Source organism: Struthio camelus, chromosome W, assembly GCF_040807025.1.
Source record: "Struthio camelus isolate bStrCam1 chromosome W, bStrCam1.hap1, whole genome shotgun sequence".
Classification (NCBI taxonomy): domain Eukaryota; kingdom Metazoa; phylum Chordata; class Aves; order Struthioniformes; family Struthionidae; genus Struthio; species Struthio camelus.
The window spans coordinates 42,881,636-42,906,656 of NC_090981.1; the positions used below are offsets into that span (position 1 = coordinate 42,881,636).

Sequence of the window (25,021 nt, forward strand, 5' to 3'; positions counted from 1 at the left end):
CATCCAGCCTGTAGAACAGCTTAGAAATTACTTAAGAGAATGCTTTTGTGGTAAAAGTTATCACCTCAAACTGAGTTCCAGGGTGGATAAATTTCCAGTTGCTACACTTATGGTACAAGAGACAATAAGCAATGTCAATAAGCTGTATCAAATACTGTTTTTTGCAGATGAAAAGGTTGCTGTGCATTTACATTCTGATCCCCAGATATTTCAAGAAATGGGATAAACTTCAGCTAGTGTGAATATGATAGCCTCAGCATGACTGATAAAATTATGGTCTACGTGTTGTAGGTCTTAACAGCTCAACCCAGGAACCTGCTCTTCTATTCCTCTCATGTTACCCAGAACACAGGGTAGTGCTAAGCATTTTGATCAACGTCTCTACCTCACGTGGTCTTTATATCAAATGCCCGTCAAGCATAAAATAATGCTGTTCTTTGCTTTTCTATGATTGTTTTAACAGGAACAAAACTTGCATAAGGCAGAGTTGTATTGAGGTAAGTGAACAAAATTCTTTTCTTGGTGCAGTAGCCATTCCTGATGCCTCAGTATTTGCTATCAAAAGCATTCTTCTGGAATTGAAATGCTGACTTATTTTCAAGTTTAAGTACATGTCACAGTAATCTTGTGAAAATGAGGTTTAATGTTTCTCCTGTCTACTGAACTGAAGTGTATGAAGTACTCAGGTCTTTACCACTTTGAGGGATCCAGTCCCACCACTGAGCTTGATCTGTTAGCTTCCAAATCTCCGATTTGAACTCTCGTCAAGATGTCTCCTGCTGCGTTTCTCAGTGACAGCAGCACTTTGAGAGCTCTGCCTACGTGACAATGGAAATGGGTCCATGTCATGTTTTTACTATATACAGTGTGTTAGGGTTACTTCCTCCTTTGCTTCAGTATATTCTTTCTAAGGCAATACGCACTTAGGTCACTGACACCACTGTGTTATACAAACTTACATAGGTTAAAAATATATTTGAATCCATATAAATGCACGCTATGAAGATGAAAGTGGAGCACCTCTGATGTAAAGCAATGACACAGAGCTCCATTTGTATGTTCACAGGGCAGTTAGATGTCTTCAGTAAAGAGAATCCTGTCAGTTTTTCTGAACTTCCGTAAGAACAGATTACTGCTTTAAAACTGCCTATAGTGTAATTGCTTTAAAAAAAACAAACCAAACCAAACCAAACAACCTTTACCTTCCTGGTAAGATGTAATGGGAGGGTTTTCCCTCTCACAAGCACACTCTAACTCATTCTCCCTCCTCTCTTGAAGGCCCACTTCTCTCAGCTATTGCAGCTGACAGGAAGCCACAGCACAGAAGATTAATTCAAGTTTTTACTGCTGATTTGAAGTACAGGGAGCTTCCGGTTGTGTGCACACTGAACAGAAATGTTGGGTGGGAGAGCCTCTGGGTATGCTTGTAGAGCTGTGAGATCACTGGAGTGCCCAAGAGCAGCTTCACTTTTTCTTCCAAATACATGAAAAGGAATAGTCTGTGATTAAGTATACAATATTTTCTGTGGGTTCCCTGGTGTGTTCACAGTTGATAGAGGTTTGTCTTGAATACAGTTCTTGCTAATTAGAGCAGGCTTGTTATTCAGCTATGGAAAGGCTGGCCAGCAGTGTGACTTTTATTTCTTTCTTTCACTTACTCTGTGCAAATCGGATTCTGCCTAAACAAGGTTATAACATGTAGCAAGTACTAGGATTATGGGAAGAACATAGTAGAGCAAGCAAAGATTAGAAGTGGTACTTATTGGGAACTGGTACTTGCAGTTAGGAAGATTGATTTTCCATGGCTCTTACCCCCTGTTTAAGAGGGCAGTTAAGAGTAAAGGCCAGTGCTTCTGCAGTAACAAAGGTGCTTCAGAGGGATGATCAACTTCTAATGGGAACTTTATGCTCGTATTGCTGTAAAATTAAGTATATGCTGTTGAGGCAGGGACAGCATACCCTAGCAAACCAAGGGGCATCTATTTGTTAAGCTTCTGACTGTATTAGAGACCTAAGGAGTACATAGCACTCAAATACTGGTGGAGAGTCTACATAAACAGCTGCAAAGTTATCAAAATAGTTTCCTCAACTATAGTTTTGATTAGGTTTCAGTTTAACTGGCTCTTCATTCCTGAGCAACTCGAGAAAGACAGAACAATGCTTTCCTATCTAGTTCAGGAGAGGTACCACTTCATAAGGATCCTTTCGGCTCCCAACTGTGCGCACCTCACGTCTGTTTTGGCTTGTGAATCTTTCTTTAGGGTGTCCCGTACTTTTAGAGCAGTAAATTTACCGAACCCATGGAATACAAGTAAGATGAATGTTGGCTCTTTTACAGAACACAGATCTATATACTAGGGAGCTTTTCTGAATGGGTGTGATCTTTCAAACACAAACAATGCAGTTATTCACTGGCCTTATAGCCCACAGTGGCAACCACATACAAGCGATTTCAATTACAGAAAGAAAATTTACCCTTCTAGCTCCACAACAGATTTCAGATTTGGCAAATTCCTCTCTCTTAGCGCAGAATAATTCTTTGTTTTGTAATTCTATCTTCTATGCCTGTCCAAGTGCTTACTCCTTCAGTTTTTCTGTCACCAGCTACCACCAAGGAGGAACAGGTGCCTAAGGCTGGCCTGCAGTTGGTACGTGCCGGCTTTCCTACACCTCACCGAGGGCGTGCCCAGGGTCTGGCTGCCCTTTCGGCAACACTGCGGCTGTTTGCTCCCTCAGCGCAGCGGCCTCCCTCCGCCGGCCAGCCCGGCCGCCCCTCGCCTGCCGGGCGGCAGGAAGGAGCCCCCCCCTCTCCCCTCGGCGCGGCGGCCGGGAGGGCGGCCCTTCCCCACCCCCGTGCCGCCCTCCCGGCGGTTTATAGCCGCATCTCTTCTCGCCCTCCCTCGCTTGGCCCCTGCGCTCGCGGGCCGGACGGAGAGCGCGCTGCGCTGCGCGGCGGCCATGGGGCTGCAGGCGCCGCCTGCGCTGCTCTGCGCCCTGGGGCTCCTCTGCTGCCCGCTCCCGCCGCCCGCCGCGGCGGCCCGCGCCGGTGAGTCGCCTCCTCCGCCCCGCGCGGGGGAGCTGCTCGGGGGCCGGGGCGCGGCGGCCTCCCGCGCTTCGGCGGGGCGTGGCTGGGGTGGGGGGGAGCTGCTGGTAACGGTCCTCCGCGGCCGTTAGTAACGGCTGCCGCGCGCGGGCGGGGTGGCGCCGCGGCGGTACGTGCCCCTACGCGGGCTGCGCTGTGAGCGGGAGCGGGCGAGCGGGCAGGGCGGCCGGCCGGCCGTGGGCGGGCTGTGCCTCGGGGTTTTGCCTTGGCAGCGCTCCGCGGAGCCTCGCGGTCCAGACGGGCCGTTTCCTTTGACAGAGAAAAAAAACAAACGAAATGTATTCGTACATGGCATCGCTGACCTGTGCGGAGCCGGGGCCGTGGTGTTGTGCTTTGAAGTTTTAATTAGGGTTTTTGATCACGTTTTCTTTGGCATTTTACAGTGCTGCTCTAGATTTCTTCTCTCTTTTATAACTTTAGACTGGTGTCCCTTAAATTTTCAAGGACAGAACAGAGGTATAGCAATAAACATAATAAAACGTAATGCCGAAAAACATAAGCTAAACGTAAAAGGCTAAACAACAAGGCTAAAACATAATGTTAGCCTTGAAAGAGCTATATCGGACAGATACTGTTTGATAAGAGAACTTTTTTGAAGAAGGGTAGCGTCCTAGATCTGAAAGGCGGCCATTTTGGCAAGGCTTGTGACCCAGGGGCACAGGTAGGGTTACGAAAGATAGGAGAGGTTTAGAGTTCTCCCAGGGCTGAAGAGCTGACCAGGCCATGGCAAATGATGATGGAAAGAAATGACCAGGCTGTAGAGGTGTCTTAGTGGATTTCCTCAAAAAAATGGCACTGCCTTTTGTTAACAGCTCCAGGAGTTAGAGTGCCTGCTGAGTTTGTAGGTAGCACAAAGTAGGGGCAGATATGCCGACCCAGACTAGATCAGACTAGCTGCCCCAACCGACTCTGGTGACCTACATCTCAGTTGAATTAACGGAACGTGACAACATGAGCGCTACAACTAGTGAGCCCCTGGGTCCGTCTAGCTCAGAACTTGTCTGAGCACAGCCGATGCTGAGGGGAGGATGTGTATGCGGTGCTCACTAAATAACCCCGCAGCTTCTGGTAAAGGTGCAACAGCACAAACAGCAAAATTATGCATTTAGATGATTTCTGTTAAACACTGGAGACCACAAGGAGAAAGAGTTGAGTCCAGATTAGCAGTTTTTGTTGTGATATGGCTATAAAAAACCAAAATCCAAAAGAAAAACTAGCAAGTAATCTCAGAGCTGCATTTGTTTGGATCCCATAGTGATCCTGTACAAACAGCTGCTAAGAATTCATACCTTAGCCCCTTGAGATACCTGCTGGGAAGGTGAAATTCAAACTGTTAAGTAGAGAGCATGTCTGCCAAGTGAGGGGAAATTTCAGCTTGTGGCACGTTTAATCTACTAAAATGAAGGTGGAGAGGTGACATAGCTAGTCTTTGTAATTATGCCAGGAGGGGAATATCAGAGAGGGAAAATTATTTAGGCTAAAAAACATCTCGGCACAAGGACAAATGGGTGCCCTTAAAAAAAAAAAAAGAAAAGAAAAAAAGAAAGGGGTAATTACAAACCATACAGGTTAATAATAGAGCCAGATTGTTCCTTTGAATGCAATTCTTCCATTTTATGGAAACATTCACGCTTGTTTTCCTGCCTTTTGCTGTTATAGTCTTCATTAAAGAGCACCCTCCCCAATTATACTGTTTATTTGATGCTTCCTTAGGAAGTGACGATCAAAATAGTTGATGTATGACATCACCGCCACTAAGAAAAGAGAAAGTCAAAGCGATTAATTTCAAGAGCAGTAGAAGTAATGAAACCTGACCATCTAAACATGCGTTCTGTTCTCCCTACACCCACTCCCGCTGGAATGTCATTTTCCCAGGGTCCCAAATAACTCCTCCTTTCCACTGCTATGTATTTAATTCCCCCTGACATGCACTGCTGTATCCCCAGGCCTGCACTTCACTCTCACAGCCCCTGCAACCACTCCCCCACTTTTTCCTAGACCCTTCACTGTCCTTAGTTCTCAGTTTAGTGATCTCTACTGGACCTGCTGGGGGGCAAAATGCAGCGGCTGAGTTGGCACTAGATGCTTGCTGATCGCCTCACCAGATCCTGCGTCTTCAAGGCTAGGCAGGCCTGCTAAGGACTGAACTTGCCCAGACTTTTCTGTGGTGGGGCGCTGGCAGCTGGGTAAATAGAGGAAGAGATTGCTTGAATCGGGCAACTGTGGTCAAAAACTATTGAGAAGAGGAAAGGAAGGAGAGCAAAAAGGGCCAGGCACCTGGCTGCAAGAAAATGATTCTTTAGGAAAACATGCAAAATTGTTAATACATCACTCAGGCAGCACAAGTAGTTTAAAGGAAGGAATGGGCTAAAGAAACTTTTTTTAAAAAAAGAAAATATGATGTTTGTTGTTACAAAAGCAAGTAATTGTCATCTAGCCTACAGGACTGGGTCTCACCTTGTTTGTAAATGTGTCTGGCTTCCACTTCTCACTGTGAGTAACTAATTTATGGGCCACTTAGTAGTTTAGATTCTAGATGTTCATCAGCGCAGGATTATGCAAAGGGGAGATAAAAGGAATGGCCTTTTCATTTAAGCCAATGGTATGAATGCAGCTGTCATCAGTAATGCTCATAAATCAGTATTAATAATTGTCCAGTGGCACTTAAGAAAGGATACATGTAATTGGCTTGAGCCAGAGCCTAATGTTTGTTTTTTCCACCTCACAAAAATATCCCCTGGCACATGAACATGGCTGTTTTTTAAGTGCTAGCCAAATTTATGGGTCTACAGAAATATTTCAGAATTTTCTTCTGGCCCTCAGGAAATGCGGAGTGCAGTTTAAGATTGGCTGGAGCTGTTATATGTGCATGCCATTGTCAAAAGATGAAAGCCTAAGCTTTTGTGCCTACCCTGGCCACACGTTTCCACCCTTTCCTTTGTGCCAATACTAGTTTTTGTGTGACCGGGTGCCAACTGGAACTTGTCCTTTATTTTTTGCTGTCAGCTTTTTCTTTCACAGAACAGTACACACAGTAGCCTCTTACATATGGAAGTAGATGTAAAATGAATGCAAAACAGCTCTGCATAAAAAAGCAGTGCCTTTCAGGATGAGCATAATGTGCATATGTTGATCAGGAGACCAACAAAATTTAGCATGTGATGGAAAAGAGCACTGTATAGATTGTTCAAATCAAAAAATCTCAAGGTTAATGACATCTCTACATCACTTCTCTAAATCCTTGTTGGAGAATCAGGGCAAAGCCTCCAGGCAATAAAAGAGAACTTTAGGCTTGCTGAATATCGTACTGATTCTATTGAACTTTTGACTTTTCAAGTTCTTAATAGGAGCAAAGGAAAGACTGTGTGTAGTCGAGTGTCCTGCCTGCACACCATCGTAATAAAACCTGAATGTTTTATCCTGTTCTTTCTTAGTTGTTAGTAAACTGTACCTATTTATATTTTACAAGCACTTTGATACAGCTATTAATGCTGTCATATCAGCAGTGAGAATTCTATTATTCTAATAATTGATGAGGTCTCTTCCAAAGGCACTGAATGTCAACCTAGTGAAAATAGGATGACTGTTTGAGTATTTATGATTATTACGCTGTTAAAACTTTGCATTTGTTCGCTTAACAGCTTGGTATTATTAAAAATTGCTTAAACTGTAGTCAAATATATTTTAGAGACAAATAATATCTACAGCTTTCAAACAACAAGAAAGGTATTTCTGACACAAGATTCTGGTATAGCTGTAGCTATTAAAGAGTAGTTTTCAAATCATTTCTTCTCTGTAGACCTACTGTGTCTTTCTTAGTTCTGTTGTAATATCTCAGTTTATAGCAGAAGCCTGTTTCCTGTTGCTAATCTTTATATGTTTATTGTCAAGGTCCATTAAGATCTTTTGAAATAATTAAACATCATTTCATGCTCTTCCCATCTGTATATAAAGCTCAGATTACTGGCTCTGTCAAAATAAACACTGACACAAAAGGAATTCAGAACCTCAGGGTAGTAACTAAGTGCATTATTGTTTTGTGTAATAATATACAGATGCTGTGCATTTGAAAGAAATGATGTTGACAAGCTAAAAAAAGAAATTTGGCTGTGCTCCTTATATTAAAATTAAATTGAATTTCATTATGAAAGTCTTTAAATTTCTGCTGCTTCTGTTACGATGTGGCAAACAAATGGCAAATTTGAGGTTCCTTATCTTTCAGCTTAGTGTTGGTGGTAGCTAGTTAGCTTTAATAGATGAATTCCCTTTTTTCTGTAGACTTGACTCCCAGGTAGTACGTTGCATGTCATCTAAGCTCAAGATAGAGACATGGTCCGTCACAGTACACAGTATGGAGGTGGTGTTAACAGCGTCCAGGCTGAGGTCAGTTCTGAACTTAGAACATCTTCGCTTATACAAAGAGTAGGTTATGGCTTTCCCTGAACTAAAGTATTATTTCTGAGGATTTTAATTATATTAAAATTACTTATGAATTTTTTTGTCCCGAGTTAGTGTAATAGGATTCTGCTTTTTTAAATGTTTGATAGTGGAATAACACAGAGTTTAAAAACTTCCATATAAAACACATCTTGTAAATACGCTTGCTTTAAGAGGTCAGGATATAATTAAAATTATTAGCAGTGTTGTAAGTAACTATTATTATAAACGATAGTTATGACAAAGGTCGATTGTTTGATAAAAGCTGACTCAACCAATCATCATTTTTCTCCTATGGTATATTTTCGTGTTGTTCTAATGAATCACTGTGGGGGCGGGGTCATATTACGGTCAAGAATTTTCATGGGAAGTGACTTAGTCCCAAATCGTTAAGGTTCTGCAGTTCTTGCCAGTTTGCACGCTAGTGCTCAGCAAGTGAGACACACCAGAACTTCTCTTGTGGCTTCCCTGCAGCAGCGCTAGGTAAGGTGAGGCAGGAGCACAAGCGAAGCCCTTCAAAGTTCAGGGATACTGGGCTAATGCAAGAAGCAGCTCGTTTTCCCTGGCATGCAGAGCTATCCTGGTAACGCGGTCCCCTTCTCCAAACCCAGGTCTGTCCTCTCTGTCATCGAGTCTACTCAGAACTGTGTTCCGCCAGATTGTGCCTTCCTTGCATAAAACCATGTCACCTCTTCCTTTGGTTCTCCACATTGTTCTTTGCTGTTGGAGGAATTGAGAAGGATGTGCCAAGCTTCAGGGACTGGGATCATCATTGTCGACTGTTTCAGAAATGTTCTATTCCAGATATGGGAATGGAGGAAATGCGTGTTCAGAGCCTTCAAAGTCTTGAATTCATAAAGCAAGTGGGTACCACAGATACAGTACAGGGGTACTACCCAGGCGTTTTCCCCTGATGTCTCTCTGCCTTACTATGGAGACTTGCCGCCAAGCATGATAAATTAGCTTCCTCTTCATGCAAATATAATTATGATCCTCCCAACAGACACCAATGCCGATGGTGTCAATTGTGACAGGTTTCAATTTCAGTAATCATTAAGTATTGTAAATCACCTAAGTATTCAGTGTTAGCCACAGAGTAATGCTTGGATGATGGCTAAAGCTAGAGGTGTTAAATATAATTTATGCTGCATCTGAACTGCTGAACTAACAGCTGACTCCTGAAGCTATCCAACTGTTCAGACTAAACTTTTAAAATAAAGAGTAAGGTTCTGTAGTTTTGCCTCTTGTTAATGTTTTCTTTTAAAATGCAGGGTAGGACCTTTTACAACTTGGCTTAGTGCCCTTCTCTGCAAACACTGCATACTGAATCCCACATACTTCTGTGCCATTTTGGTTTCAGTAGTCTACACTAAATAGTTCAGTCTGTACAAGCTCCCAGACTCGAGTTCTCATCCAGTGTCCTTTTTGTGGCCTGTAAAGGTCACAATCTAGCCATGTTGCACACTAAACCATTGTTTCAAACACACTCCTTCTGTTGTTCCCCTAGAATGCTGCCGTGACACATCATGATACCTATAGTACAGCAGCTTTTAAAACTAAAAATCCTAAAATATGTATGTCACTTCTCTGATCTCATTCATCAGCCAAGACTGAATTTTACCAAAATTCACACTGGATAAGGCCCCTCTCCCACAACCTGATCATACAAGGTGATAGCTGGGTGCTTAAAGCTGCAGCCGCTCTGTCTCTGCCACAAGAATCCTTAAGTTACTTTAGTTACCAGTTATTCTCATCTGTCTAACAAACAGGTTTGAATTACTGTAGAGCAAACAATTGCTAACTTGAAATAGCCTCATTAGGCAGGTGGATCGTGGTGAAGTACTTTCAGCTAAATGATATAAGCTAACACACCTTAATTTTTATTTTAATAGTGTAGGAGTCAGAAAAGGATCAGTTATGCGACTACACAGATGAACAATTACTTAAATAGAGGTCACTTCTGCCTGCCTATAGCATATGTGAATGATCCTGCACCTAAGTAGATAAGTCAAATCTGAAAACTGATGGTCTTCCAGAGTAAGTATCCACAGATTCACAGAATGGTTGAGGCTGGAAGGGACCTCTGGAGATCATCTAGGCCAACCCCCCTGCTCAAGCAGGGTCCTCTAGAGCATATTTCCCAGGATCGCGTCCAGGTGGGTTTTGGATATCTCCAGCGAAGGAGACTCCACAATCTCTCTGGGCAACCTGGTCCAGTGCTCTGTCACCCTCCCAGGAAAGAAGTTTTTTCTCAGGTTTAGATGGAACTTCCTGTGGTTCAGTTTCTGCCCGTTGCCTCTTGTCCTGCACACCACGGAGAAGAGTCTGGCCCCATCCTCTCGACACCCTCCCTTCAGATAGTTGTACATGTTGATGAGATCGCCTCTCAGCCTTCTCTTCTCCAGGCTGAACAGGCCCAGCTCTTGCAGTCTTTCTTCATAGGAGAGGTGCTCCAGCCCTCTAATCATCTTGGTAGCCCTCCGCTGGACTCTCTCCAGGAGTGCCATGTCTCTGGGGAGCCCAGAACTGGACCCAGCACTCCAGGTGAGGCCTCCCCAGGGCTGAGGAGAGGGGCAGGATCACCTCCCTCGACCTGCTGGCAACACTTCCTAATGCACCCCAGGATACCATTGGCCTTCTTGGCCGCAAGTGCATATTGCTGGCTCATACAAAATCCATACAAATTGCTTTGCTGAAATAGCGTCTAAAGTAGCTCTTCAGATTTTTTTTTGTTCATTTTACATAAGCAAGCCCATATGCACACTGACAACACTCTGTAACACAAAATTGCTGACTTTTTACAGCTACATTCAAAAGGCACCCATGCTTCTCTGGACGCTTTCTTCTTTGCCACGGTCACTACCCCTTGCTGCAGGACACCCTCGCAGCCAGGGAATGCTAGTGGCAGGTTTCAGAAGTGCCCCGAGGGTTCTCCTAGATGCACGGATGTATTATATAAAGTAGAACTGGGAAAAAATACTTAAGTGAAATGTGTGGCCCCGTTTGATGCAAGTAAAAGTCTGATTCATGTCAACAATGAAAAACTGTATGAAAACTGCTGCGGCATGTCTTGATGCTGCAGTAGGATTGGGCAGGATGTTTCCAGAGCATCCAGGATGTTTTCTGGCCAAGAAAGCTGAAGGTGGCAAACTTATTGCTGTATTTGTATTAAGGTAGGTTATAGAGAACGTAGAAAAGATTGGGCTGCTAAGCATAGAGTTTAGTCCTGCCATAAAGAGTTTACAAGCGAAGACATAGCAGATGAGGGATATCTTATCCAAACTTGTAACAGGGAGCAAAGACAAAAAGAGATGAACAAACACGTGGGCAGTCGGTGCTCTGATTAAGGAACTGACCTTATTGCTTTTTTTTGCTAATGCCAGCTTAGCTTTCCTTTTTTGCAGGATGTTTTGCCTTCCCCTTTGTATGTAAATATTTGCTTATTAATCTTTATATTTTCTTATTTTTCAGCCATGGTGTATAACAGCAGCCGCATAAGGGGCAGAACTTTCTTAATGCCTGACCTGAATAACCGTGATGACCCTATACCTATTGAAGACATTGACAATGGTACTGAAAACGTCACAGAAGGTGGATCAGGATCCGTCAGTCAAATGAATTCATCTCTAAATGCGCAACGACCAATGTCAGCAGAAACGGAAAGATACCTCACTAGTCCATGGCTGACGCGTTTTGTTCCTTCAGTTTACATGTTAGTGGTTATGCTGAGTCTCCCTCTGAACGTTACAGCAATACTTGTGTTTTTGAAAAAAATGAAAATCGAAAAGCCAGCTGTAATATACATGCTGAATTTGGCCATTGCCGATGTACTGTTCGTAAGCGTGCTTCCTTTTAAGATTGCGTATCATTTTTCTGGAAACAACTGGGTATTTGGACCTGAAATGTGCCGTTTCGTCACTGCTGCCTTCTACTGTAACATGTACTGTTCAATAATGCTTATGACGAGCATAAGCTTTGATCGCTTCTTAGCAGTGGTGTATCCCATCCACTCTCTTTCATGGCGTACGTTAACACGTGCCTCAGTGACTTGTATCATCATATGGCTTGTGGCAATAGCTGGGGTTATACCTTTTCTCGTCAGAGAGCAAGCTATGGAAATACCCAAGTTAAATATAACGACCTGTCATGATGTACTAAAAGAATCTGAACTTCACAACTATTACCTCCATTTCTTCTCCATCTTCTCTTCTATTTTCTTTGTAGGGCCATTTATAATATCTACCGTCTGTTACCTGTGTATCATTCGATGTCTTAGTTCTTCTAGTATTGTGGCAAAAGAAAATAAGAAGAAACGTGCCTTGCTCTTGTGTGTAGCTGTTTTTTCTGTTTTTGTTATTTGTTTTGGACCAACAAATGTCCTCCTATTAATTCATTATATACATTTTTCTTATGACAACAGTTTAGAGTATCTCTACTTTGCCTATCTACTCTGTGTTTGTATCAGCAGCGTTAGTTGTTGCATTGATCCCTTTATTTACTACTATGCTTCTTCTCAATATCAGAGGCAACTTTTCGCTATCTTCAGTTGTAAAGAGACTTTTGATCCTAACAGTAGTAGCGGCAGTGGCCAGTCAATGTCAACCACTAGTAGAAGGGATACTTGCTCCAGTAATGTGAATAACAGTGTCTACAGGAAATTGCTAGCAATGCATTGAGAAAATATCTCTTACACTTGCTTAATTTTTAGACAATTTCAGGGGAAAAAAAAGTATTATATCTAATATATGCAAAGCCTTTGATCAAGTTGTTGTGTAATACATAGTTCTGTGGATTCGTTATAGTAATGCGCAATTCAACACTGTATGCGTGTATAGTGTATGTATGTATATAAGTTATGCAAAGCCTTAGATCAAGTTGTTGTATAATACATAGTTCTGCGGATTCGTTCTAGTAATGCACAATTCAACACTATGCGTGTATAGTGTATGTATATAAGTTAATTTAGAACAGAAAAATAATTTTTTAATAAAAGCAGTTGAGTGTTTTTCAAATAAGTTACTTTTTTTAACCAAATCCTTTAAAATTTTTAATTCAATTTATTGCAAGGGTTTTATGAAACCCTATTTTAAGGGTTTAAACTTTGTCAGGTTGACTAGATTCTCATTTATGGAACTAGTTATCTGCTAATTCATGACCAAAGTGAAAATATCTTTCCAAGCAATGTTTTTTCCTATTTGTTTTTATTTGTGGAATTATCCATAAACTTTTTTTTATTATTTTGCATATTAGGCCCTGAAACTATTTATTTTACATTTTTATATATTCCACTTCAAAACACTTTGTATGAAAAGCAGCTATTGACATTTGTCACAGAAAATAATTTTCAGCAACTAGAACAAGCTTTTCTTTCAGTGTTCCTCCCCCTAGTATACTCCCAGCACCTTGCCTGGGACTGCAACAGCCGTGGTATTTTTAGACCCAAATTTCACAATAAATCAATGTTGAATGGCACCCCAGAGAAGAAGCAGTATTCAGCATCCTGTTTTGCAGTTTGCAAGTGTGTTTTCCTGCGTGTGATTAGTCGTCATGCATGTGATTAGGTCTTGGAAATGTCCTTTATCTCCGCTAAGTCTGGATGATTTTTATATTTTACATTGTATCCATATCTGCTAAAATTGCTGTAATGTAGAGCCTAACAGCTAACTTCATTCTGTAGCTTTCTTTTACTACAAAAGATTCCTAAGTCAAATAACAGGAAATCAGTTTTAGAGACAAATGTGTAGATTTGTTTAACAGGAAAATGGAAATCAGATTAGGTAGCAGTTAGTTTAATGTAGGATTTGCAACAGTGATCTGCCAGGAACAGCAATGGATAAAAGCTGTCTTCAGTCCCTCCCAAGCGATATGGCATATTCAGATACATTCTCATTTTGTTTAATATTATATTGGGGAGGGTTGCTTTTTTTTCCACAAAAAAACAGGTTAAATCTTAAAACTACAAGAAACAGCTTCATCTTGCTGGCAGAAAAATTACCCATGCTCTTCCTGTAGTTGTATGCTGGGGATTGGTTTTTAGATTTATGACTTAATTGGAACTTTTTTTCAATGCAGTGATATTTTGTTTCATGACAGTGGTTTATTTTTAGCTAGTCAGAAGAGACCATTACTTTCGCAAGGGTTAGTATTACACGCTAGGAGGGAAGGAAATGTACACTGAAAACAGTTTGACAGTCGTGGAAATTGTTTGCTTCCTTTTGCTCTGTGGTTGGATTTAGCGTAAGCATAGTTAGGCATTTCCTTAAAGTAGCAACCGTTTTCCTGCATCTTATGAAGCTGCTTTCATTTTACTTTTTGTTTTATAAACTTGAGAAAAATATGTAAATATTTACCCTTTGTGTACATTTCTTGTTACATATCCCTAGGTTAACCAAATAAATTTGTCCCTAATCTACTACTTCTTGGATATAATTATATCATTGTAAACTACTTTGGAACTTTAATACTAAGCATGTAAGCCTCTGGAAATTTGGTGGGCTCCATACAATGTAAAAAGGTGGCTAATGTATCAGTCCAGCCACAGACTTACCACTCAAAACTTTCAAAATTGTGCTTTCTTTTTTGAGACAGTTTAGGGAGGGGATGAAGTATACCCAGTATTGACTCATAAGTATATATGTATGTGCATAGGAAATCTTTGGATTTTCCACAGGACTGTAGTGTCTATGTACAGTGGGTCTGTAGTATGCGAAGAAACTCCAATCTCACAGGATTTCTCTGCCCCTTGTGACTTTGTGGGAAGTACAGTTATTCATCCAGAGACACCAGAATGTTTTGGTTTCAATCCAAAACTGAATCTTATATTTCAGCTAATCCTGACAAAACACCAGGCTGATTTCATAGAATGTGAATGCCCATGTTTTTACATAGAAGTTTCACAGTAAAAACAGCATGAAAAGGAGTAAGTGCAAGCCTGTCAGTGAAACATTATATCCAAAATAGACAATAACTTAAAAATCTTTGATCACATTTTTCTTGAACAGAAGTTGGGAGATATTTTATGTAAATTTGCAACTTTGACTGAAAACAGCAACTTCACATTACAGCAAACCAAGCAAGGAACTGATTCTGCCAAGTGAGCAGATGGGCTGCTTGCGCTGGTCATAACCCCTGTGCACTTGAGAACATGTGCAAATGAGCAACTTCTTCCTACCCAAAAGGGCAGAACCATGAGAGGGGTGAAGCACAACTGTTTATTCTCATGACTAAGAACATCAACAAAGATCCCAAATAAGATTAACTGAAAAATGTTTACGTACACGTGTATGAACTAGTATCTCATCTCTGCCATGCACAGTACTGACGTTGCGGTCACTGATGATTCTGGCTTGCATGCAAATAAAAAGAAAAAAAAGGCTGGCACAGCAAATAACCCTTATGTAAAAAGGACTTACAAACCTCACAAGCTCTCTTGACTTTCAGATTTACTAGATTAAAGCCTTTGAAAAGTATTTTTATGTTACCTAAGCATGTCTGAAAATAAGACCCTTCTATGTGCACTGGCATCCCACTTTCGTACTGGTGAGCACTGCAAGTACTTCTAGCAAGCCTACAAACATATATCGTAGCTACATATTGAGAGGTGATTGACAATTCAGTTCCTCCATGGCACGATACCTGCCGTAATGTATAGGAAATACCACCTGTTCTTAGCAAATGAAGCGTTCACAGTTTTTCCTTCTTTTAAGCTCACAGATACAGTGTCACACCTTTGTGTTCTATTCGTTTTTTCTTAAGGCTTCAGACTGATCTGACCGCAAAAGCAAGCAAACTGCTACTGCAGAGCACACCTAGCTCACAAGTCAGAAAACTCCTGTGTGACAGGTGGATTCTCATACCAAGCCCATACCAGCTCAAGTCTTACTGTGCGTAGCCAACTCTGTGGTTAGAAAGTGCTGCGCTTCTCAGTGTCTGTTTTTGCTGCTGCATTTAGTGGCAAGAGAGCTAGTTTCAGTGAAGCAGCTGCTCAGCATCAGCAGCCTGCTGAGCCGGTCCCTGGCACCATGAGCCTTAAAAAAGAGCCTAACCACTCAGCTTGGCAGCCAGCACAGACAATGTGGTATCCATTTCAAAGAAGCTGAACTAAAAAAAGTGCATTTAGACTGATAAGGTCAAGCTCAAAGGAAAAGCTAAGCACTTCTTAATGCTCACTGTACCCCTGCGCTTCTGTCAGAGAAAGAAAATGAGCAGCTTGTTTGGATGTGTGTCTGTGTGAAATTCTGACTACAGCCAAAAGAAATGAAACCTCTCTGCGGTCACATGCTGTTAGGCCCATACCCTTTCTTCCTCATACCTTATTTCTTCATAATGGGGGAATTAAGCTGCATCGTTTTCTACATGAAGCAAGCTAAAAACTTTCTGGCAAATAACATTTGGAGCTGACGAGGTGTCAGGCGCTACAAATGCGTTAAAAATATCTTGCTAACGTTGCAGATAGGACAGGTCCATGCTAAGTGATGTTGGCTGGAGATGTGCGGGGGTGAGATTTGTAACTAGCATGATTCTTGTTAGCAAAACACCTCATCTAGCTGCTGCCACTGGTATAACTTATTTCACAGCAGAAGACTTGCTTCTTGTAGCCTGGCAATTTTGCGGGAACTGGTGCGTTCACCCTAGGAGCATTTTATTGCTTAATTCTTCCAAGCATGCATCTACCATTACACGTTGCTCTCTGTAACCTGACTGCAGAAAAAGTATGGACAGCTGTCTGTTAAGTCTGCTTTCTCTAGTTAAAGCTAGCCCTTACCCAGAACTGTGAGCATGAACGGAAAGTTTGTTAGTGGTGTTCTGAATCTGTTGCTGCTGGCTTGCTCCCTTCTTGTAGTGACAGAAAGTGAGAGCCAGCTGGTGGGTTGCAAACGACAGCCAGCTCAGCCATCACGCTCTCTCAGGGCTGAGGGAGAGAGAGGAGCCAGGTAGGCCCAGATATTTGGGCAAATTTCTTGGTAATGCCTTTATACAGGTCATTTTCGTCTTTTGTGTTTTGACCCCGCAAAACGCTAAGCAAATAGAAAAAAGAAATCCAGCAAATGAAAAAATTAATGGGACTTGTCATGCACTTAAAATCAATCACCCACACAAAGGTTTTTTCATGGAACGTGGCGTTTTGCAAGTGCTAGAAGTGGTTTAGTTACAGCTAACAGCTGGAGAAGCTGAGCAAATAACATGCTATAATCCGAGGCAACACTAGAGGGCATTAAGATAACGAGGTTCAGCTGTTGAAATGGGGCTCCCTGGGGAGGAGCTCCTTAGCATCCACATCAGAAACAGCAGGCTGAACTGTGAAACACTACTCATCCCTCTGTAAACAAACACATGGATTTGCAAGGTGGAAAAGTACGGGGAAAATGGGTGAGTTTGTTTTAACCTGAAAAATTATTCAGCAAAATTTTGGGGAATCCTTTTATTTTCATCTTTGTGCTACCAGCCTTATAACAAGATGTCCCTGAGCCACTGGAGCACCACAAGTACTCCTCTCTCCTCAAAAGGAGAGTGCCGTTATTCTCAAGTGCATTGCACGCCATAACTTAACTCTGAGGCGTGAACTGATAAAGTTAATATGCAATGAAAATCTGTCTTGGCATTTCTTCGCCAAAATAAAAGTGAATTAATTTGAGCCAAATTCATCTCTGTACTGTAGTTAAGTCTGGAGGTCTGGAGAATTGACTGCCCTTGTTTGATTGTTTGGAGGGGTTGTGCTGGGAATTTAGGGTTTGGATTTTTTGTCTTAATTAATGTATTTATTTTTTACCCTATTATTATGTGCTAGAGGCAGCAATTCTTGGGAAGGTCTCATCTGACTAAGTCACTGGTTGGTTTTTTAGTACGCACTCAGTTTATACCTCTGTAGGTGTGGGGCCTCCCTTAGCCCCACGTACCTGTTAGGCGGGATATCAGAAACCAGCTGTGCCACGAGTGGGAACCGCCGCTGCCACAGACCCGGGGTGGGACTCTGCGGCTGGCGTCCTTCCAGGCAGCCCCGTGTCCGTTTGGGAATGGCCATGCTGATCTGCAGGGTGCACCTGCTTGCCGCCTGCTCCCACCGTAAGCCGCTGTTTGCCGATGCCTTCCCAAGCGCTGGTCGCCTCTTGTCCGAGGCATCTCCCGCCCAGTCCTTCTCCCAGCCACTCAGCGAGGTGCCTTCAGGATTCGCTTTTTCTTGTGGATTTCACTTCCAGTTAGTGTTAGTCTTTACCCACTACAACTTAACTCACCAATGTAAATGCTTCTGTTTTGGTACGGTTGACTCTTGCGTTTTTTTTTCCTCTTCTCTTTTCTCTTATACAAGTCACGGTTTTTACTGTCTATTCCAGACTTTCACTGCTTGTTAACATTGCTGTAAAGTTGTCTAAAAGATGTGTTGTTGCCTGCAGCAATCTTGTGGATTTGTGAAGTGGTACCATTCCTATCTGACACGTTTTCCAGGAGCCATAAAATGCGATAAATTTGTTAATTCAGAACATCTGGTTCGCTAGCCTAACTGCGGCAATTGTATAGCATATAAGTGCTATACAGCTGCATGAACCACATGGTACCGACAACCTATGCAAATGTATTACTTTTCCTGTAACTTTTTAAAAACAGAGAGTCTAATTCTATTTAAAAGAACAGAAAGACATGAGTCTTTCAGGCCTTGGTGAGGAAGGAGAGAGACAGCAGTAGAAAGAGAGCGAGAGGAAGAAAGAGAGCGAGAAAGAAAGAGGAGTGAGAACTCAGTTACCTAGACTTTGACGTTGTTTTATCTGCCTGTTCAATTGTTAAGAAAACTTCTTCCTTCAGAATGATATTTTAGCTATATTTCCATGAATATTTTTCTTGTATACTTTCAGTATAAGTCACAGAAGGAATAAACCTTCATATCAGTGAAAATCATATCACTTCTTTCAAATTATTCTCTTTTTTGTTGTTTCTTCCACCTTTGCATTTGGTCTCAATATGTCCCATTTGTAACATGAAACAGCTTTTTTTTGACGCTGCGGGCACAAGACAAAGCCTGTAAAAGCATTTCCCAGAGATGAGGTTTACTTTTCTCTTATGATTTCACAGCGAACTCCGCAACATCTTCTTCTTTTAAACATCTGAGCGCTTAAGCCAGGCGCTCTAGGGCGAGAGGCACCAACAAACTGTTGCGACTAGATCGCACGCCCGGGCTGAGGAGGACGAGGGGCAGGCAGGATGAAGGCAGCCTCTGCCCTCCTCCCTCGCCGTGGCCAGGCTCCCTGCTGCAGCGCGGGCTGTCCCGCTGAGCAGCGCGTGAGCTCTGGGAAACAGGTCATGCGGCAAGCAGGCCTGTGGCTGCGGGTTTCCAGGGCTCGGGAGCTTGCTTGGCCTTGCACGTGGGACAGCCGCGCCGGGGGGTGCTCAGAGGCAGAGCGGGGCCCGTGGTGCCTGGCGGGCTGCCTCTCACCTCGCGGAGCAGTGGTTTTGGCTGTTCCTGTGGGCAGGCTGGGGCCCACTTCACCTGTCCTTGAGTTTCAGAAGACTTCCTTAAGGCTGAGCCACCTTTGTTCGGAGGAAGTAGGACTTAGCTCATCAATAACGCAACAGAGGAGCTTCTTCTGCCTGAAATGGTGTGGTTTTCCCAGGCGATGCTCTCGGCTATGCTGATTTAAGGCTTTCCATTGACTGAGGAATGATCTCCCTTGGTCAATGTGCCTAAGAAAAGAGCTTGGCTGCCTCCAGTTTCACTTCAGCATCTCCTAGCGCCAGCGACATACAGACATCCCATGTTTGCCCCTCCCCTGCCAGGAACAGTTTCTTGCATCCGCTCCCGTGATGGGGGCGGAGGAGGGAGGGGATGCACAAGCGAGGTGGGAGCGTGGAGCTGGAGGGGGCATTCCCCTGGGGCGAGCGGGCTGGCGCAGCCTCGCTGGCGCCCAGGCCTCGGGGCGAGCTGTGGGGTCCGGCCGGTGGCTGGGGTCGCCCACCGTGCGGCCGCCCCGGAGCGCGAGGCAGGGACCTGCCTGGCAACCTCGCGCCCGCCTCGGGGGCTGGCTGGTGCCGAGTGCAGAGTCGCTTACCAGACAGCTTAAATTTAACGCGTTATTACAGCCGGGACGGCAGCGCTCTCCAGCAGGCACTTCTTGTGTTCCTCCTGTGAATGCAGAAAGCAGGTGTTTTGTGAGAGAGAAGCAGAAATAATCACTGATAAAGGCACCCAACCCCATGGACTAAAGCCAAAGCTTCTCTAGCACATCATGTGAGTGATGTTACACGAGTCACACGTGGCAATGAGAGCCCAAGCATCAAGCAAATTAAGTTTTTAAGGATGATCTTTCCCTTTCTCATAAGGATGATCGTTTCATGGGGAAGCATCCTAAGCTAACCCTTATAGACAAAGCTGAAACATTGTACATGAGGGTCCTTGCTCTTGGACTCGTCAAACAAATGCTTTGTAGACAAAGGTGGGGAGAAATATTATTTCTGGCCTTTGAGTAAATATTTGCTTAGAAGTGTGTTTTTTTTTTTTTTTTTTTTTTTGCTGTTACTTGCTGTATCGGGCAAGAACTTATCGTACTTGTGACATGTTTAGACTAGAGAACGGTAAGGACTGCTTGATTTGTCCTGTGGTTGATTTAAATCTTGATCTCTGCCACAGCCCCAGCCTTGTAGCCAACTCTTTCAGCAGGAAGTAGGGTTGCTGGTTGTTTTAAGGCCCTACTGAGTGCTGCGGGCTGCTCACCTGGACAGGTACCAGTGACAAAGGTGAACGTTTACTCTGGCAATTCCCTTCACTGCACAAAAACACTAATTGTACAAAGACTGAGTGTATTGGCAGGGCTGTGAGCCCTGGAGGGGCAGGGCTCTGTTTCTCTGCTCCCAGCTCCTATCGTCATCGAGTCACTACTCAGTCCAGAAGAGCTTTCTAGGCTTTATTGCTGGGGTTTCTCTCAGAGCTACTACCTACACAGGTTTTGCCCACATCTGGGTTTTGGTATCCTCAGCTTGCGCGTAGGTGTAGCAGCCAGTCCTGTGAAGGCGTATAACCGTTCCTTTAACCAAAGGCACGTTGTTACGCCCTGCGGTTCCAGTGAGATCTAGCACGATCCAGACCAGCATCGCCAAGTGTGTCAGAAATACTCCCTCTGTAGTAACTTCTGCAAAAATTCCCTGCCAAGTAGAAAGCCCAATTACATAACCATCCAAACACTGAGCTGTTTTACTGATTAACATGTGAAAGGATGTATTCTTGCCGTACTTCTTGTCAGTGTATTACGATCCCACAAAAAAGCAGGCTGGGGAAAAGCTGGCAGTAGAAAAACACTCTCAGTGGAGTGGAGTGGACCACTCTCAGTGGTCAGTGGAGTAAATGTATCTTCTGCCTTCGGTAGAGGATGTGGTAATAATTAGTAACCATGAGACTGCAGCCTTAACAGTTTGCACTATTGTGTTCAAGGGGTTTTCCATACTTTGTGCTCGGTCTTGGACAGAACTGCAGAGCCTTTTACCTGCTCTGCTTTTACCCGTGCACTAAATTGCTGCTTTTGCAAGTTTCTAAGTTGGTACTACAAATAGACTCACCATCTACTTAAATGGACATGACCCAATAGATAGATCCAGAAAGCCTCTCCCAAAGCCAGAGCCCAGCTCAGGGCTCTGCACACACAGTCAGGACGAAAGGGAGAAAGGCGAGTGTGTCGCTGCGGATGAGAGAGGTTTAATCACTTAGCCCATTCCCACTGAAGGTTTTGGTAGCAACTGAGGTGCCTAAATCCAAGAGCATGGCTCTTAGCGCTCCTGCTTAAAAGGGGCAATTTAGGGGATTTTTGTTTGTTTGTTTTCGGCTGTGGAGTTGATCTTGCATTTCAGAGCTGAACACTGGCGCTCCTGAAAGCGGCTGAGATTTAGCAGACATCCGTATCAGTCCACTCTTAGTATCTCTCTCTCAGGCCACTGTGTGCTGATTACGGTGACTGGCATTCACGGACTCTTCCCTCTTACCATGCACCCGGGAGACACGCAGTGGTGTAATTTCCTAATCAGTTCCCTTGTCTTCAGATGATATAGGAACAGATCCACATTCACAGTTCTGTCCTTATTTTGTAATCTAGCCAAATAAAGATAAACACATCTGTTCTAATAGTGGTGTTTACCCTGCTTGAGCAGGGGGGTTGGACCAGATGATCTGCAGAGGTCCCTTCCAGCCTTGGCTGTTCTCTTATTCTGTTACCCAGAACACTCACAAAATAAGTGGCTTAGTCAGACTATTGTGTAATGGTGATTGTCATGATGAGTCAGAAATGTAATGATTCACATTTATAATACAACAACAAAGCTAATAATCATGAAAACCTTTTCCTCTAATAAATGCTTAGCCTCCCCGCTTCTGTTCCTGTTGACTCCTGCGTCTGGATCCTAGCTCTTTTGGAAAGGTCCAGTTGCCCACAAGACAATAAATGGATCCATAGGTAGAACATATGCTTTGAAAGGGCTCAGAAGTTACATGGCTATAGCCCTGATATAGACAGATAGAAGTGGGATAGATTCAGCTATCCCACTTCTGTAGTCTGTATAGCAACAAGAAACACAGAGGAGCAAAATTAGGAGACAGACAGAGCTAGCAAAGAGTATCTGGGCATCTCATGGCAAAACACCCACAGCAGTAATCATAAGAGTATACAGGAATAGTAATGTTCAGGTGATGGGGAACTCTAATCTCCCTCAGCATCTGAAGCTGGCCTATTCATTTCCCTTTCTCTCTGTAGTTACCTTTTACGTATTTAAAGATTCCTACTGGTCTTCTTATTTCTAGACTGAGCAATTCTAATTCTTGCAAACTTTCTAAAATAGATTGCTCTCTAGACCTCTTATTTTCCTTCCCTGTCCTCTCTGTTTGATCTATATCTTTCCTGAAATATGGTGCCCTCAGTGGGGCAGTGCACTCCTGCTGAGGCCTTGCTGATGCTGAATACATTGACGTGGCTCATTTTCCAGGCTGTACTCCTCTTGCTACAGCTAGTATGCTGTTTGTCTTTTTTTGCAACAGCGCAACATAGCTGACTGATAATCAGCTTTTGTTCCTCCTCATTCCACGCAGATGGTGCAAATTGAGGCTTTGAAGCTCAGTGGGGGAAGAATCGGTTCAGTATAGAAGGCCCTTTTGGTAAGCAGCTCTGTAGCCCAACAAAATTTCTTAAGTACAAGCATTAGTGTTGGAAATGCAGCTGTAGTAGGACCCAGACCCAAATTAACTGTCAGTTTCACACATTTTCCTGATTCATCTGCCTTCAGAGAAAGTTGATATACAGTACTTTGTAATGACCTCTTCGTATATCTTCAGTGATTGAATAGAGGCACTAACCTATGCTAATCTCTCTTGACACTTACCTGCTGGCAAAAATTAGTTATTTAAGTTCTCTGTCTTGCCATTCTGCTTGTTGTAACAATAATGAATAGTATTTTTGGGACTAAGCCATTTTTACTGCTGTAGCGGCACTGTAACTTCTTCTAATGCTCCAGGCATTTCCAGTGGCCTCTACACTAATCAAACTGAGCACACCCCAGGCTTAAAACGTATTGGTTGGAAACGTTGTACTGCGTTTTGTCAAACTAATTACAAGATCTTAATCTTTAGATTTGGATTTAACATTTCACAAGCATTAAATCAACTGTATTAAAAATATAAACACAGAAAGATAGAGATCTTTGAACTTCTGGGAAGAAAACAGACTGTTTGAGGGGCTGGACACGCACACTGGAGCTACTGCTCATGCTTTTCCTTCTTTGGTTCTTTCCACAAGAGAAGTATTCAGCCTTGTCTTCCCCAGCCAGATTCAAAAGCCCAACCACTCTCTCTTTAAAAAGTAGTTCCTGTCATATCTGGTTGCTCCAGTCATGTACATAATGAAATCCATTTAATCTCCCAAAATAATTCGTCACAATTTCTATCATGCCATATATTTAGGAATTTAAAAAAACAAGGTTTTTCTGAATGATCTGAAAGGCTTTTTGTTGTTGTTTTGGGGGAGTTTTTTTGCAAAGCATTTTGAGATGATTGTCTTTTAATTTAAACACAACTAAATATTCTTTTATAGCCCTTTAAAAAGCAATTAACAGTTGCAATGTGTGTTGCTTAATCCCTAAGGCTCGGTTCCTTAGAGGCTAGCCCCAGTAGCTGATCAACTGTCATGTTTTCATCCCATGAAAGTTAGTGGCAAAATTCCTATTAGCCAGGTTCTCAACTCATACTTTTAACAAGGGTGTCAAGAACTGAGAGCCTTTGGATTTCAGGAAACCCAGATAATGGCAAGTATTCACCAACTTCACTTGGAACCTTGCTTTCATTATGGCAAAAATAATGAAATAATAAATCTTTCAGAGGAGCAACAGTAGCTACAAAGGATTAATTGTTCATTTAAATCTGGGAATGGATAAGCATAAATAAAAGGACTGCCTATTGTATATCGTTTAGATGTATTTGACTGCTGAAAATCATCAGAAAAGGCAGATAACGGTGTAGTCAGGAACAGGCTTGCTGGGCGTGACTAGGCTGAGAGAGCGTGAGTCCTTTCCTTTAGCACCGTCCAGTGGGGCAGGGATCCTGGATCCTGTGATAGGGACGAGACTGCATCCCGTGTCACCTGACGTGTTTTACCATAGCAGCAATACTTACGCATGGGTGGAGAAAAGAAAGCAGAAAACGGAAATGTGTTTCCCAGTTGCCTCCTGTGCCGTGTGAGCTCTTCTACTCCGTGCCAACAGTGTAATGTCAGTAGTGGATGGCATCGCTCCCATCCGTTTCCCTACTTCTGCTCTTCAGGCTGGGTTTTTCCTCATAGTGAGCTGAATGTGTGTTTTGATAGCACTTAGAAAATTCAGCAAAAACAAGGCACCTACTGAGTATGCCATTGTGTAATCCTTGCCCTTAAGAGCTGATAATTGCAAATCCAAGAAGTTTTATTATGGGGCTTACAATAACTAGTACTCTCTCTTAAAGTTTCAGTGCCGCGCTTAGTTAAATGAGAATTCATTTCTGTTTAAAAAAAAAAAAAAAGAGTTCTAACTTTCCCACAGGAAAAAAAAATCCTTTAAAAATGTGACTTGTGTATATTCTAATGGCTCCAAATAAAAAGCTGATGTTTATTATTTGTGAAGTAGTACGAATCTGGGCAGGGATGGTCAGGATGTTCTTTTTAACCCTTGTGTATAGAAATGTTGTTACCACTGTCTAGTTTTCAATAGATGTGATTTTTTTTCCAATTGCTTCTTTGCGGTAGCTTTTTGGGAAGTGGAGAGAGAGGCTTAAGAAAAGGGAACATACAAGCCAGTTAAAAAGCCATAAACTATCCAGCTTAAACGAAAAGTATGATGTATTTAGCATTATGTTACAAAAGTCAGCGATGAGATTGGGGTACGCAATGCTCTTGAGTACCTCTTGGGGATGGACCTGAAAGTCTTGTGAAGTTTTGCTGTACATTAGTTGATCATTTCAGTGCTGTAGGCACTGCAAAGGTGGAAAGCAAT

The 25,021-nt window shown here is 42.9% G+C and overlaps 2 protein-coding genes across 3 annotated transcripts in view; both read left to right on the plus strand.

Annotated features, from left to right (window-relative positions):
* The first annotated feature begins 2,693 nt into the window (after positions 1-2,693).
* Positions 2,694-12,555, plus strand: LOC104152946 (proteinase-activated receptor 1). Of its 2 annotated transcripts, none has more exons than XM_068926174.1 (2): positions 2,694-3,046; positions 11,012-12,555. In XM_068926174.1, the coding sequence occupies exons 1-2, from the start codon at positions 2,959-2,961 to the stop codon at positions 12,214-12,216; spliced, it is 1,293 nt and encodes a 430-aa protein (XP_068782275.1). In that variant the 5' UTR covers positions 2,694-2,958; the 3' UTR covers positions 12,217-12,555. The 2 variants fall into 2 exon arrangements, with proteins under 2 accessions (XP_068782275.1, XP_009686859.1); XM_009688564.2 differs by lacking the exon at positions 2,694-3,046 and adding an exon at positions 8,174-8,403.
* Positions 12,556-14,086: 1,531 nt separating this feature from the next.
* Positions 14,087-25,021, plus strand: part of LOC104152987 (proteinase-activated receptor 2) — a 31,709-nt gene continuing 20,774 nt past the window's right edge. The window contains exon 1 of the mRNA XM_068926177.1: positions 14,087-16,909. Coding sequence (XP_068782278.1) covers positions 16,906-16,909 — 4 coding nt within the window. The 5' untranslated portion in view covers positions 14,087-16,905. The remainder of the gene's footprint in view (positions 16,910-25,021) is intronic.